Source organism: Pleurodeles waltl, chromosome 7, assembly GCF_031143425.1.
Source record: "Pleurodeles waltl isolate 20211129_DDA chromosome 7, aPleWal1.hap1.20221129, whole genome shotgun sequence".
NCBI lineage: Eukaryota > Metazoa > Chordata > Amphibia > Caudata > Salamandridae > Pleurodeles > Pleurodeles waltl.
In genome coordinates, this window is record NC_090446.1 from 1,380,825,850 (window position 1) to 1,380,839,510 (window position 13,661).

At 45.2% G+C, this 13,661-nt stretch overlaps 1 protein-coding gene across 10 annotated transcripts in view; it reads left to right on the plus strand.

Annotated features, from left to right (window-relative positions):
- Positions 1-13,661, plus strand: part of MED25 (mediator complex subunit 25) — a 134,542-nt gene that overhangs the window by 76,270 nt on the left and 44,611 nt on the right. For 4 of the 10 annotated variants that reach the window (XM_069200893.1, XM_069200900.1, XM_069200901.1 and 1 more), the window contains exons 8-14: positions 1,143-1,276; positions 3,190-3,283; positions 4,978-5,219; positions 6,711-6,800; positions 7,564-7,701; positions 8,270-8,355; positions 10,916-10,973. In XM_069200893.1, the coding sequence (XP_069056994.1) occupies positions 1,143-1,276; positions 3,190-3,283; positions 4,978-5,219; positions 6,711-6,800; positions 7,564-7,701; positions 8,270-8,355; positions 10,916-10,973 (842 nt within the window). The remainder of the gene's footprint in view (positions 1-1,142; positions 1,277-3,189; positions 3,284-4,977; positions 5,220-6,710; positions 6,801-7,563; positions 7,702-8,269; positions 8,356-10,915; positions 10,974-13,661) is intronic. The other 6 variants (XM_069200897.1, XM_069200902.1, XM_069200903.1 and 3 more) reach the window with 3 other exon arrangements.

Here is a 13,661-nt window from a genome sequence, read left to right on the forward strand (position 1 = left end):
TGCTGACTGGTGAAACCTGATGGTCTCTTGTGTGCTTCCAGTCAAGTAGATGCTTGACCTTTAAAAAAAAAAAAATCTTTACCTCATAGGGGTGTCCTGGTGTGTGCTGATCCACAGTTATGTAATTCAACTCTTGAAATTACTTTAAGAACGCTGAGACCAGTTAGATCTTTGACTGATCTCCACTAACCATGTCTTGACTGCAAACCAAGTAGCAGAATCCTGGTAGCCTGTCATCTGAATGCCGTAACTCTTGGCATACTAAAACCAGTATTTGATCGTATCTGGCTTCCGCATTTGTTCTGGTTATAGGTTCTGGACTACAGAATTTGTGGAGCTAGATTTAGGGGAAACGTCACAGCATGATCTCAAACACTTCTGGTTTTGTATCCCTTTCTGTAATGTCTCAATCCGATTGATTGAACTTTGTTTGCAGGAGGAACAAATCTTGGAAGGACTAAATGCTGCATTAACCACCCACACGCTGCTCGGTAGAATAACATTGAACTTACTAAATATATTGCCTATGATTAAATGCAGTAACAACTAATGAAGTTGTATCTCTGCCTCCGAACGAGCTGTCATTGGCTGGTTGTCACTGCATATCTATATCTGTGTTGGGCTGTTCTTTGTGTGGTGGGCATAAGGAGTTCAGAATTCAATGTTAATGATGTACCATTACAGGCCCTGGTGAGATGGGGAGAACTACGTGGAATAATAACTGGCTGCCACGGACTTCCTCAGCATCCCTAAAAAGAGGCCCTTCTGCAAGCGGATGCTGTAGTCCGCCTTGTGCATTGCCAGGGCTTCAGTCTGCCTTTAAGGGGATTTCTGGATGGATTTGCCTCCTAGATATCTTGATGAATGTATTCTAGACACGTACCACAGTGGAATAGAGCAGGGGAGAATGGCCTGCAGATGGCTTTTCATGTGAAAGTCTCCAGGGTAGTGTGAACAGAGATGTATAGTGCAACATCGAATTGGAGGGGTGGGGTGGCGAGTAGCAGTGAAGGGTCAAGGAAAGGCAAAAAGGAGTGGCAGTAGGGACATGCAAGTAATGGGAGCAGGGTGGGAAGAGAAGACTGGACGCTATTGTAGGTGATACATGCCTGTTGATGTTCCTTCTCTTCCTCTCCATGTAGTGGGAGGAGTAGCGGTGACCCCTGGGGCTGTCCCACCGAAGCAAGTCATTCCTCAGCCACAGATCCAGGCAGCACCAGCACAGCTCCCAACAGCCCCACCTCAGCAGCTGAACCCAGCCCAGCAGCCCTACCCGGTACGTACAGCTTCGTCCTAGCCGCAGACAGGGGCCGGTCTCCTCCGCCGGGGCCCTGCGAAGGGTTTGGTTCTGCATGGCTTCTCTTCTCGCTTGGCGCTACAGGAAGCAGGGCTGCTTCTGCTGGGACCAGTCCTTTCTGCCTTAATTAAATGTCTTTCTGAAGTGTGAGGGGTAAAACCACCAGCACTCTTTCAGCTTTCACTTACCTTTAGTACATTTCAAAATCTTCCCATTTCTGGCCCAGCTATAAAATGTAGGTTTGTGCATGTTACCACAGAGGGGTCTTCCTAAACGTAGGTGAGTATGAATGGTACAATGGGCACTGGCAACCCTTGAGTGGATCCTCTTAAATCTCACACACCTAGATGTCGATCCTTAGCTCCCTGATTCTGGCATCTTGCTATGCCCCCTTGTGATTACATGTGTAAATGCACAACCCCCGCAACGCCATGCATGTAGACATAAACGCTAAGCACAGAAGTAATAACTGACTGTGCGATTTTGTGGGCGCCATTAGGTGCTGAGAAGCCTCTACCCCTTGAACTTACTGGTAGGTCGTTGTCATCGAGTTTGGAGCCATCCAAGCCACCGCAAACGACCATGGAGCCGCCCCTTCTCTGCTCTCTGGGTTTTGCTCTCCGGCCTCAAGCGAGGAAGTGTGGTGGCCCAGAGAGAGAGAGAGACTGCTAAGTCCTGGTGGTCAGACAGCCAGCAACAGATACTTCTATCACTGTCAACCGCCAAAGGTAATCCCCTCAACAGGCGGACCCTCCCAGGGCGGATGGTGACCCTCACAGGGGTCAGGGACTCTCTCTGCAGGCAAATGGGCAGCCGGGCGGCTGTTTGTCAGTCACCAGAGGAAGGGTGCGGTGGGGAGGTTCCCAGGCAGAGGTGGGGTGTGCTTGGATAGCGCCCAGGGTGGGAAGAAATGTGAATGAAACAAGGCAGTAAGGTGGTCTATTTTGCATTCACAGGTCAGTCCCTGGCTGATTACTTTAGGGCAGTGACTGGCCTCTGAACACAAACATCTGAAGAACTCCCCCAAGTCACCTGTTGCACTCACAGCTTAGCTCCGTAAACGCTAGTGCCAAGTTGTTTGTTGGGAGGGAGGGCGGTGGTCTGTGGTGCCACTGCGGCAGGGGTGAGGGCGCTATGGGTGGGCAAGGAAAGATTACCCATACCAAAATCCGGCCCTCATCACAGACTCCTAAGAACAATGAGATGAGGGAAGAGCGGTCGAACAAAGAGCGTTAGCAGCGACACCAACCCCGTCTGCCTTACACCTCCCGTCTCATGAGGCACCCAGCGTGCCCTCGCCTCGATGACTGGAGAAAGACCTTGCACCTTTATTTTTCTGGTTACCTGCTGCCCTATTTTCTCAGGGTACCTCTGCTCTGCCTTCAGTCCCTGACTTCTCGCCGCTTACACCTGACCATAGAGTCCCCTTTTGGCCACTGGGCCCTTCTCATCCCAGTGTGTATCTGGCTCCTGTTCTACTGTCCTGTCTTGAGCTGGTCCTCAGATCCCCCACCCAGAGCATCCAGCTGCCTCTTGCCCCCCTGAACCCCTGTCTCCCCGACTATCTCCCTCTAGGGCTCTTTAAGTCCTTGGCATCTTCCCAGAGAACCGTGCAATCGCCCAGCCGCCCATCTCCTTTTCTCCCTAAAGCCCGAAGTAATCCCTCATTTCGGCCGGCATCCCCTGCACCCCACTTCTCTTTCCCCACTGTCCATTGATCCATCACTCGTTCAAGTCCCCAGTGCTCCTCTTTTAGGCCCCTGTGTTGTTTTTTTCTGTAATGTCTTCGAAGTGCCCTTTCATTTTATTTTGTGTCCAGGCCCCCTGCACCTTCTCATTTTCCTAAAGGCCTCTTCCTCTCCTACCAGTAACTCTCTGTTGATTTGTCACAGGGACCACAAGTCAACTCCTTGAATGCTGCAAAGGCAGCAGCACTGTCTGCTGTAGAGGCTGCTAAGAACCAAAAGAACAGCATGGCCAGTTGCTGTAAGTACCATTGTGGTGAATGTCTGCCTGCCACAGATGAATGATAACACAATCTGATTGCCAGCGCTCTACACCATGGACAGTTGTAAATTAGACTACTGCATATCGCCATCTTACACTAAATGTCATTAACCAGACAAAAGCACAACTCCTTCAGTTGTTCCTGAGTATCATTAACCTAACACATTCTTCTTTTCTATGGCACATTCTACCATTACCCGTTCTCCTCCTTTTGTGTTCCTTCGAATTGTAACTGCTCTCCCTCTGTTTTTTCCGCTCTCTCCATCGATGTCCACCGAAATGGGATCTTCTCCTGATACTGTGATGTGCACTACTCTTCCCCCCACTTTCGCCTCTTATCCTACCCTCTATCCTGCTGTCTTACCACCATTGCTGTATATACTGTCCTTGTGTTTTCCTCCATATGCACAAATAACTTTTTAAGAGTCTAACAAGCAATCCAAGAGAGGTCCTCTCAGTAACAAGAAGACACAAGTTTTTCTCACAGCACCTTTCTGGCTTCACTTTAACAGTATAGCGGTCATTAAATTCAAGGGACTTTCCACCACACCCAAACATATATAAGCAAATATATTCCTATTTATAGAACCTATGATCACATTTAGTGAGAGGTGCATTTGGGACCAGTCGGGTGCACTCTTTCTTGTTTTAAGGAGTAGTTTCTACGACTCCCAGAATTCGCTTTCTGGAATTCATTAAGTATTCTGTGATAAAGTAGGTACATAAGCAAGACACTCAGTTGGAATGTAAAAAATGGTGCAGACGGTTTAAAGGATACTCCAAAGGATGCCCCATTTCTGGGCATCATTAACTAATTAAGTAGACCGCGACCATTTAGTCGAAAGGCAACACAGCATTCTGTTATGGCTCATGATTTCTTTAGAGTAGGTCTGTTCAAACTCTTTTGTTACTGATGTCCTCAGCCCCTTTAAGGGAAAGATTGATCAGTAGTTCAGGAAAACCCACTCGCCCTAAAAACCTCTGTGGTATACACTCCTAGACCGCCTCACTCCGATGGCCCACTCCCAACTAATTCAAGCCGTAGCTGACTGTGCTTAGCAGTAACCTGCCGCATCCTCAGGAACAGATGGAACATAGATGCAGTGAGGTCAAGATACATTCATGGTCTTCCTGAGCTCCAGGCAATGCCTATGAAGACCACGTTAACAGCTTATCTTACCAGAAAAGTACTCCGAGTATCTAGACTTTCTCACCATGTGCTTCCCCAGCTGCAATTGGTTTACTCCAGTGGTTTGGAATGCTTTCTGTTGTTGCTCATTTCCCTGTAATTTCCCTTGAAACCTATTGGTTCCAATCTTTTTTCCATTTACGTAAGGCAATATGTAGTCGCTGAAGACTCCCTGTAAAAAACAGTAACCTCTTAGCCTCATGAATACCCTTGTAGTCCTATGGAAGGGACACATGCAGAGCAAGCAGTTGCTTGCCAATTGGAGGTTTCCCAGAGGTAGATAGTTTTGGAATTTACCGCTGTGGATCTGTGGATGTCCATTTGGAACTTGCTGCCTGCCTCACCGGTTTCTCCCACACTAGTAACTGGTGGTGGTGTTCTTTATGCATCCTGATCTTTTATTAATATTTGTCATATTTCGTTATTACCCATAGCTATCCATCTCTATCTTGTTAATCCTTGACCTATTGTGCTCTTTTAACAGTCCCCACCCTAAATTCGCTACAGAATCCTACAGGGGTTGTTCCACCTTTCAGCCATGCTCCTGTGCCACAGGGGATTACTCCAGGTGTGGTGCCTACCATGGCCCCCAAGCCTCCAGCATCCTCGGTGCCCATCATGATCACATCCTCACAGCCCAGCCTGGTTTCCTCTGTCACCACCGGTCCTAGCCTTGTTCAACAGCCACAACTTCAGCAGACTCCTCCACCTGGACCTCAAGCTATGGTAAGTTCACGTGTTTGTATGTGGGAAAGAACATTAAAGCAGTTCCTGCCGGTAAATCTATCCACGCCTTCCGTGGTCTTAATTTGAGTGCATGTTCCCTTTTCCCCAGTCTATTTCCTTCACGTACTCTGAGCTCGTTCACCACACTGGATCACGAGGCCCAGAAGTTTGAATAAGCAGAGCCCACAATTAGATGTCAGCATAGTATTGTCCTGCCAACCTTGCATTTCCGAGTATGACTTCACAAAAGCTGGAATGTAGAGGCACGTCATTGTATCATCACAAAGGTCAAAATGTGTAGATGCTGTATTGTGACATCATAAAGCTGAGTGTGTCTTGGAGTCCCAATCTAGCAGCACAAAATGGATGAGAGAGTCATTATGGTATCGCCCTGCACTGCTCACTGCAGTGACGTCTCACTGAGAGACACAGGTGGCAGTGTAGGCCTGGTCTGTGTGACGTGATATACAAGTAAACGTCGGATTGTGACATCACAGGGAGCCTTGTAGAATGCTCAAAGTTAAAAGTTGGATAGCGTCCAGTTTGACGTGCCCTAACCTTGTGGGAACCCGGTGGGTATGATGAATGGAATATTTTGATCTTCTGTTTAATAATTTTGATCAACATATAGAACTGTTCTGTGATGCTCTATAGAAATCTAAATTCTTCCATAAAAAGGTGATGATTTTTTTATTTTAGCTAATTAACATGTGCACTCTTTCAAATTTGAGGTTGAAAACTCTGGTTGTACTTCAGACGCAAGTCTACATAGTTCGAGGATGTTGTTTGTCCAAGATAAACATGACGTATGAAGTAATGAGAGGGAACTTTGAATCTCGAATTTGGGGCTGGGATGAGATAATCCTTCAGCCGCAGCTAGTGTTATCTTTCAAAGGAAGCAGAGCACTATTGGAAAAATGTGAGAGCAAATGCGTGGTATTTGTGTGTTTGGCAGTTTTTTCTTCTTCTTCCCAGCAGTAGAGAGAGTATGCAGCACTCTGCCTGCTAATTAATTAGGAGCATCCCCTCAGCTCAGTCAAGTGTCTTGGTGCATCGAAGGTACTAGACTTTTGTTTCATGTTGTGTAGCGACCAGGGCAGTTCTGGAAAGCCTATCGGGCCATCCCAAACTTTCATACACGTTGCACATAAATTGCATGGTAAACATTGTAGTGTGACCTAGACTAGAGGACAATTTTATGGCACAGATTATGGTACAACCAGGATGCATATATGTTGTCTTCCTTTGTCAAGTTCTACGAAACATTCATGCAATATTTGTATTGGAATTTTACGTCTTATTCCTGGTCACTGGCACGCTTGCTCACTATTTGGAACGGTTTGAAGGGTTCTGAGGCACTATTTGTCTGTCCATGTGCTGCTGTTAAACATATGCACTTGTCACCTGCTTGCATCATTTATTGTCTTTGTCTTTATTTTTCACTCGCGCTTATTCTGCTGCTTCTGTATCTCTGGACTGGCGCATCCCCAGCCCCACATACCCGCGCCACCAGCCATAAACCCACAAGGAGTCGGGTGCGGCCTGGAGCCCCCAGGTGCCCTACATCAAGATCGATTCGCGGTAGGTGGGCTCCTTACTGACCCCAACTTCCCACACCAGCAACTGCCTGCAGGCCGTGCAATAGCCTCTGAGGCCTGGGGTGATGGTTTCCTCTGAAGGTAGAGCTTGTTCATCACTATTGACGTCTGGGTTCTTTTCACTTTAGATTTCATTTGGGTCTCATGAGGGCCCAGGCTGCTACTTCTCATGAGGCGGCATCAGAAGACATGGGTGGTTCGAGTCCTGGTAGGACTTCTAAATCAGACAGACAACCTGGCTACATGTGGCACTGTGGGACTTTCTACTCTTATGTAGAGACCGTGAGCTGACGTAGGGTGAACAAGCTAGGAGAAGCCAGTTGAAAGTGAGGGGAATCAATAATTGGCCATGGATTTCTGAGATTGGCAAAGTTGAGCATAAGGAGCTTAGATAGAAAAGCTGACCTTCAGGTCATAGAAGAAGGTGGCTTAAGAGAGTGTAGCATGAAGAGGCATGATAGAAAAAGGCAGTTATGATTAGCAGTGGGGAAAGCGCTAAAAAATCAGGCATTCACAAGTGTAGCGGGAGTAATGGGCACTGACCATTAGCTTAGCTAAGAGGAGCTGTAGGGGCTGGGTTAGCCGATGGCTGCGACCTTTACTCTTGAGTTTGTGTAGTTTACAATTTACATTAGAAATGACAGATCTACGGTACTACACATCTTTTCATATCTTTGCCATTTGCATCCTGTTTTTTCGTTCTCATTCTTTTTCTTGATTTTGCATTGCCTTCTTCCCCCTTGCAGCCCGGCGTTGTGGCCTCTGGCGGAGTAAACGTTCCCCAGCCAGCAACGTCACAGATGAACCCCAACCAAATCCCAGTAGCACAGCAGTCTGTGACAAACAAATTGTTGGCCTGGAGTGGTGTCCTTGAATGGCAAGAGGTGAGTAATCTTGTGGTCCTCTTCTGATAGGAACCCCTCATATGATAAGATCCTCCAGCTGTTGGACAAACTTGTTTGCCAACCCATCTGCTGTGCATTGCTTGAAAAAGTGAGGTGGGGGGGGGGGGGACAAACATATGTTCTCATTGTGCTCCGACGCAGAGCATCACTGTTTTGGGTGGTGTTTGTAGTCGAAATTTCATTTACCCTCCCCACCGCTTTAGTCCACCAATATCTGCATGTAGCAGTTGTTCATCAGGAGCAGACAGATTCTCATTTGAGTCCGTCTTCCTATACAGTAGGGGTCCCATTTTGACCTGTTTAGATTTAGGTGGCCATTAATTCAGTGTTTATAAATACTCTCTGAAACACTCTAGGAATGCTGTCCAGAGACTAGAACCTACATTGAGGCACCAGTAAGTGATTAACTTAAGGGAGATTAGAGGATGTGGTATTACTACACGTATTACTGTCTGGACAAGATAAGAAAGCAGCGGCCATGGGGAAGCCACAGCACGCCGCCAACTCTGCCTGTGCTCCGATTGTTCTGTTTCTTGTGTTTCCACAGAAGCCCAAACCAGCATCCGTGGATACCAATGCCAAGCTCACTCGCTCGTTGCCATGCCAAGTGTACGTCAACCATGGAGAGAACCTGTAAGTGTCAATTGCCGTGAGTGGGCTAAAGTGTGCAGTGTGTGAACCAAAGGATGCATCTTATGTGTTTTGCAGAATGTGTGCATTGAGCGTGACTGCACATTTCTTTACAATAAAGTTCACATTATGCACCATGCAAGTGTACTCTTCCATTATCACGTGTGGCATTAGAGGAATAGAAGCTGTGGTTTTCAAATGAACTGTTATTGGAAGGAAGGGCTGTAATTTCCAATTCACCGTACCAGACTTGATTCCTGAAAGCATGCACTGTTCAGTGCCCTTAAAGTGGGTTTGTGACACAGGCCTTGTAACAAAACAGCAGTAGCTGCGAAAAAAGTGTCAAACCTGCATTCTCAAAACACAAAAACCTTTCATAATTGATAAGCATGGAAACAACAGTTTGTAACAGTGTGCAAATCTTAGCTCAGACTTCTCCACTGAGTAGCTTGTGAGCTACTAGACGCTCTCCAGCTACCCGTAAGTAGCTCTGCAAAGTGCGGCACTGCCGTTTGAAGATTTTGCTTAGTTGAATTACTATATGTATACCAAAATTGAAATGTGTGTATTTGAGACACGAATGTGTATTTTCAGAGCTAATAAAATTATGTTTGGTTGAAAAATGTTCGAAATTTCAAAATGTATTTAAAGCTTATACTTCCGCAATAGGCCATGTGACTATGGGGAGACTCATTACTTATCTTACTGCCTTGACTCTTGGGCATTGCAGCTGTTGCTGCCCATGTAAAGGCATTCTAAAAAGTTTTTTTTTACATTACTGCCTGCAACCCTCTTGATGCACTGAGGTGATCACTGCTGGTAATCTTGCCACTAAGGTAATCTTGACTGATGTGGTCACTATTACAACACTAGTAATAGTAGCTCACAATGATTTTCACTGAACAAAAGTAGCTCTTATTACAGAAACGATTGGAGACCCCCTGCTTTAGCTGTATAGCTTATGCAGCTACAAGCTAACAAGATAAAAAGGAACATTGGAAGCTGGTGTGTAGAGAGAAGCAAGTCTTTTCAGATGGACTCTTAATTCTTATCGACCCTTAAAAAAGAATAGGAGAACCATGGTTGAGGCACTTGGAAGCAGGACTAAAATGTGGATTAGGCTGTTACAGTGAGATGCGACTGAGGAAAGCAGGACTGCATGATTTGTAAGTAAGGCAGCCGACGAAGGGGCACATAGCGGAATAGGTAAGGAACATAGTCAAAACAATATGGTGGCACTCTATCAACGACGTAAATGTCATTCCTCTCTTACTGAATAACACAAAATTCTGACGGGAGTCCTCCTTGTTATATGGGTTCGGTCAAGACTGCTATATCAGTATCCCGAAACCAGGGAAAGATCTGTTCCTATGCAGCACATATAGGTCTACTCTGATGTCAAAATCTTCACTCATTTCCTAGTTAGCAGGCTGCATTGACACGCACCGCAGCTATTCGCCCCTGATCCATCAGTCTTTATTTTGCATAGACAGGGGAGTCTGGATAATATAATAATGTGTAATGTGATTTCCTGTTTGTGCTCCATTACAAGCCTTTCACTGCAACAAATTTACTGGGAATGCACAGGAACAACAGAAGGCGAGCAACTGCTGTTTGCGGTGCTTTTTACTTTTTTGCATTTTTCTTTAACTCAGACTTCGTCCTCGGATCAAAACTTGATGTGAGGACTCATTTCACGCTAAAATATAGTACAAAATTATTGATTTGCGGTTCATGTAATTATGTGTAATATTGCTGAAATTTCACGTATTTACGCAAAAGCAAATTATGCAAATTTCGCACATCCCTAGTCATAATCTCAAATAATGTAGTTGCATGTCCACTTCATTTGAAACCACGCAAACTTCCGCCATTGAGGTGGAAGTTCCTCTTAAGGTCACCATAGCACAGATTTCTACCAGTATGTCATGAAGAAGAAGTCTGTGGAAACAGCCTTTGAGTAGTATGAATGCCTAATCGAAGCAATGGATGCTAAAAAAAACAAAAAAACAAAAAACAACCTTATCGCTTCCCTAAAAGTATTTTAAAAAGATTAATATATTCAAAAAATTCTAAAAATAGCAAACTCCCTGGAGAGATTGGGAGCCAGCCACTTGCAGCATGATGAATATGGCCTGATGACCTGTATTGTGCTGAAACTATGTATATGGACTTTTTTTTTTACAGTGGCTGGCAGTGAAGGGAGATTAGCCTGTTGTGCAATTTTGTGCTGTTGTACCTGGTAGCTTTGTCATGGCCTGAGGTTGCTCTCACCTGTGCTGGAGCAGGCATCTTCTGGTGGTGTACTATGGTTACGGTGTTGATCTTCTGCATGGATGCTTTCGGATCTTGGCTGATAAGATCTTACATTACATTAGCAATATCCTGTGGACTTGAGCAGGAGTTTTGAGGGGCATGGAAGGACGAACCTTTGCTTGGCATTGCAGATGTGGATTCCCATTGCTGTACACTTGGGTTGTTGCATGGAGACTTTACTAATGTGCTGCTGTGTATTGCTCATTCCCCTTTACTTGAACGTTACTAATCAGGCTCTTGTGTGCAGGAAAACGGACCAATGGCCTCAGAAGCTCATCATGCAGCTCATCCCCCAGCAATTACTGGTAAGTAGCACATGTGCTCTTTTTTTCTCCAATTGACTGATCTACATGTGCACAGTGAGGTGGGCAGAAAGTCTGAAAGTCGGGCTGACTCTTAGCCACGTTTCAGGACTGAACTCTTAAGAGTGACATTTATACTGACACCTACAACTGAAACATTTAAGAGCAGAGAGAGTGGGTCATGGGTGAGCCAGACATTGGTGTAGGAGATGCACATATGTTACAGTTCTGCGGCCTGCAGTGGAACCTTCAGTTAACAAGTTCCTGGAGGAGTAGAGATTTGAAATCACAAATTGAGCAAGGATTCTGGCCCTAAATGTGAGGCTTTTGTTGGAGTTTCGTGGTAGTCTGAGGTTAGTCTGTGTTGTGTAGGAGTATCTGAACAATTGGCTTATACCGAAGTGGCGTATTCAACTTATCCATAAGTCTCTATTATATGGTACGAGAGGTACCCGGTACTAGTAAGTTAAATCTCACTAGTGGTCTGCAGCTCTTACTTGTGCCTCCACTACAGTGACAAAGGTGAACATGTGCCTCTGGACTTGCCACTGCAGCCTATCTGGCAGCTCACTTGGGAAATTCCACTTGGAAAAATTGCCAATTCCACTTGGAAAAATAACCCCTTTGCCAGGCCTTCCTTTTTTGTTATCTATTTGTCACCATTAAGTTAAGCCTTATAAGGCCATTAGACAGGGTGCTGATATTAAAAAGGATTAGTAAAATGTATACCTTACATGCGCTGGTAGTAAAAACCTGCACTTGTGGTCTTTACTGTAGTAAGGCCAGTAGCCATATTGGCTAATATGGAGTTTCACTAGCCCACGCACTGTTAACTTTCATATGGGACCACCGACTGTGGTACTTCATGGTATCAGACTAGTTATTGCATTAAACCAGACTCATTGCTGAAGTCGGTGAAAGTAATTTTTAATCCAAAGGTGAATTTAGAAAGTCACCACTTTGTTGTCTAAACCTCTGGTAGCCCTTCCTGAATGTCTGCAGCCGTCGTCCCCCGACACTGGAGGCTGCCCCCCTCTTAGGAAGTGTGAAGCCCTTCCAGGAGCAGGTAACAAAGGGAACTGTTAGCAGGAGGAGATGTGACCTCCTCCACCTGGATGACTAGTGGGTGGTGGCTAGAGATAGCCCAGTTTCAAAGAGGAAACCGCCTCAGTGAAGCAATCGGCGATCACACTTCAGCCCGCCCACTCTTGTATGTACGCAGAGAGGCTGGCATCTCCTTCAGAGGATGAAAACCCGTTGCATCCTGTTGAGCATCAGGACTACAAAGGCTAAGGATGCCTGCACCTTCTAGATTCCAGCGGTCCATGAATGCCTGGCCGCCGCTGGACACTGGCGTGCATCCCAAGAGACTGAGTCCTGACCTACACGAGGTGTCTCTTGGGTCACGGGAAACATGGCTAAAGTTGAAATGGACACTTTTCCTCCTACAAGAAAGAAGTACTTACATATAAGCAACCGCTGAGACTGCTTTAACCCGGCGACCAGTAGACCAGTGGGGACTGGACTCCACTGGTGCATCATGGGAGATAGAGTCCTGAGGTCGGAGACCATCCCTGACATTCGTGGATCCAAGGGTGGCCCCAGGAAGACTCAGCACATCTCCTTCCAGCATCAGGACCACTTCTTTGCTGGACTGCAGTAGGGGTAAAAATACGCTGAGGACCCAGAGGCTGCTGGACCTGACAGGTAGCTGTTTTCTTGTTTCCAAGTGGTGCCTGTAACTGGCCCCCAACCTGCTGTGTTTCTGTTAAGAGAGCTTTAGTAGCGGTTCCAGTCCAGTGGCTCAGAATCACAAAGCTAGTTTCAACGATTTATTGCATTTTAAGGATTGGACTACAGTGATTTATCTTAAATTTGAAAAATCTTGTCTCTATTTTCCCTCAATATATTTTCTTGTTGTGGTGTCTAAAAATAAAACTGCACCCTGTTTTTTTATAAATTGGTGTCAGATATTTATTCTGCCATGTTTCTTACTTATTGACTATTTAGTTACTTCCAAATGCGTTATAGTTGTTTACAGTTGTTCCTTCGATTAAGTCTGGCTGCTCTGTGCTTCAGCTACCTAGGACTTAACTAAGGATTTTAATAAAGAACCTAACTGGACCTGATTGAAATTGTGACGTTATTGTATGGTGAGGTCCCACAACCGCACAACATAATCCCGCTTCTTGTGTCAGTGCGGCGTGCAAAATCTTTATGGGTATTGAGTCACTCTTGGCAAGTGCAGTCTAGCTCTTTAGCTTGTATGCCTCAGCTACCTTTACTTCCTCTTCTTTATTTCACCCGTATATCCATAACAATGACGTGGCTATAACGTTAGCCCCTTTTTTTCGTGTTCGCTTGAACTCTGCCCCATCCCCAAGTGTAAAACACGCCTTAATACTAACTGCCTTCTAATTCAGGAGAATTCATTTATAATTCATGAATACTAACCATTATCTTAAATTGAACTGCATTACATTTTATTTAGATAAAATATTACTCTATTGTTTTTGTTTGTAAAAAATAGATATCAACTATATTCTTGATCTGTTTATTTCAGTAACCTTTTTGTAATCCTAATACTACCTCTGTAATTCCATTTAAATAATTCACATCAAATGATATTAGGTTATTTTAAATTAATATTTCTCATGGCCCTAAATTAAATTGGCTTAACTTTCTTTAGCC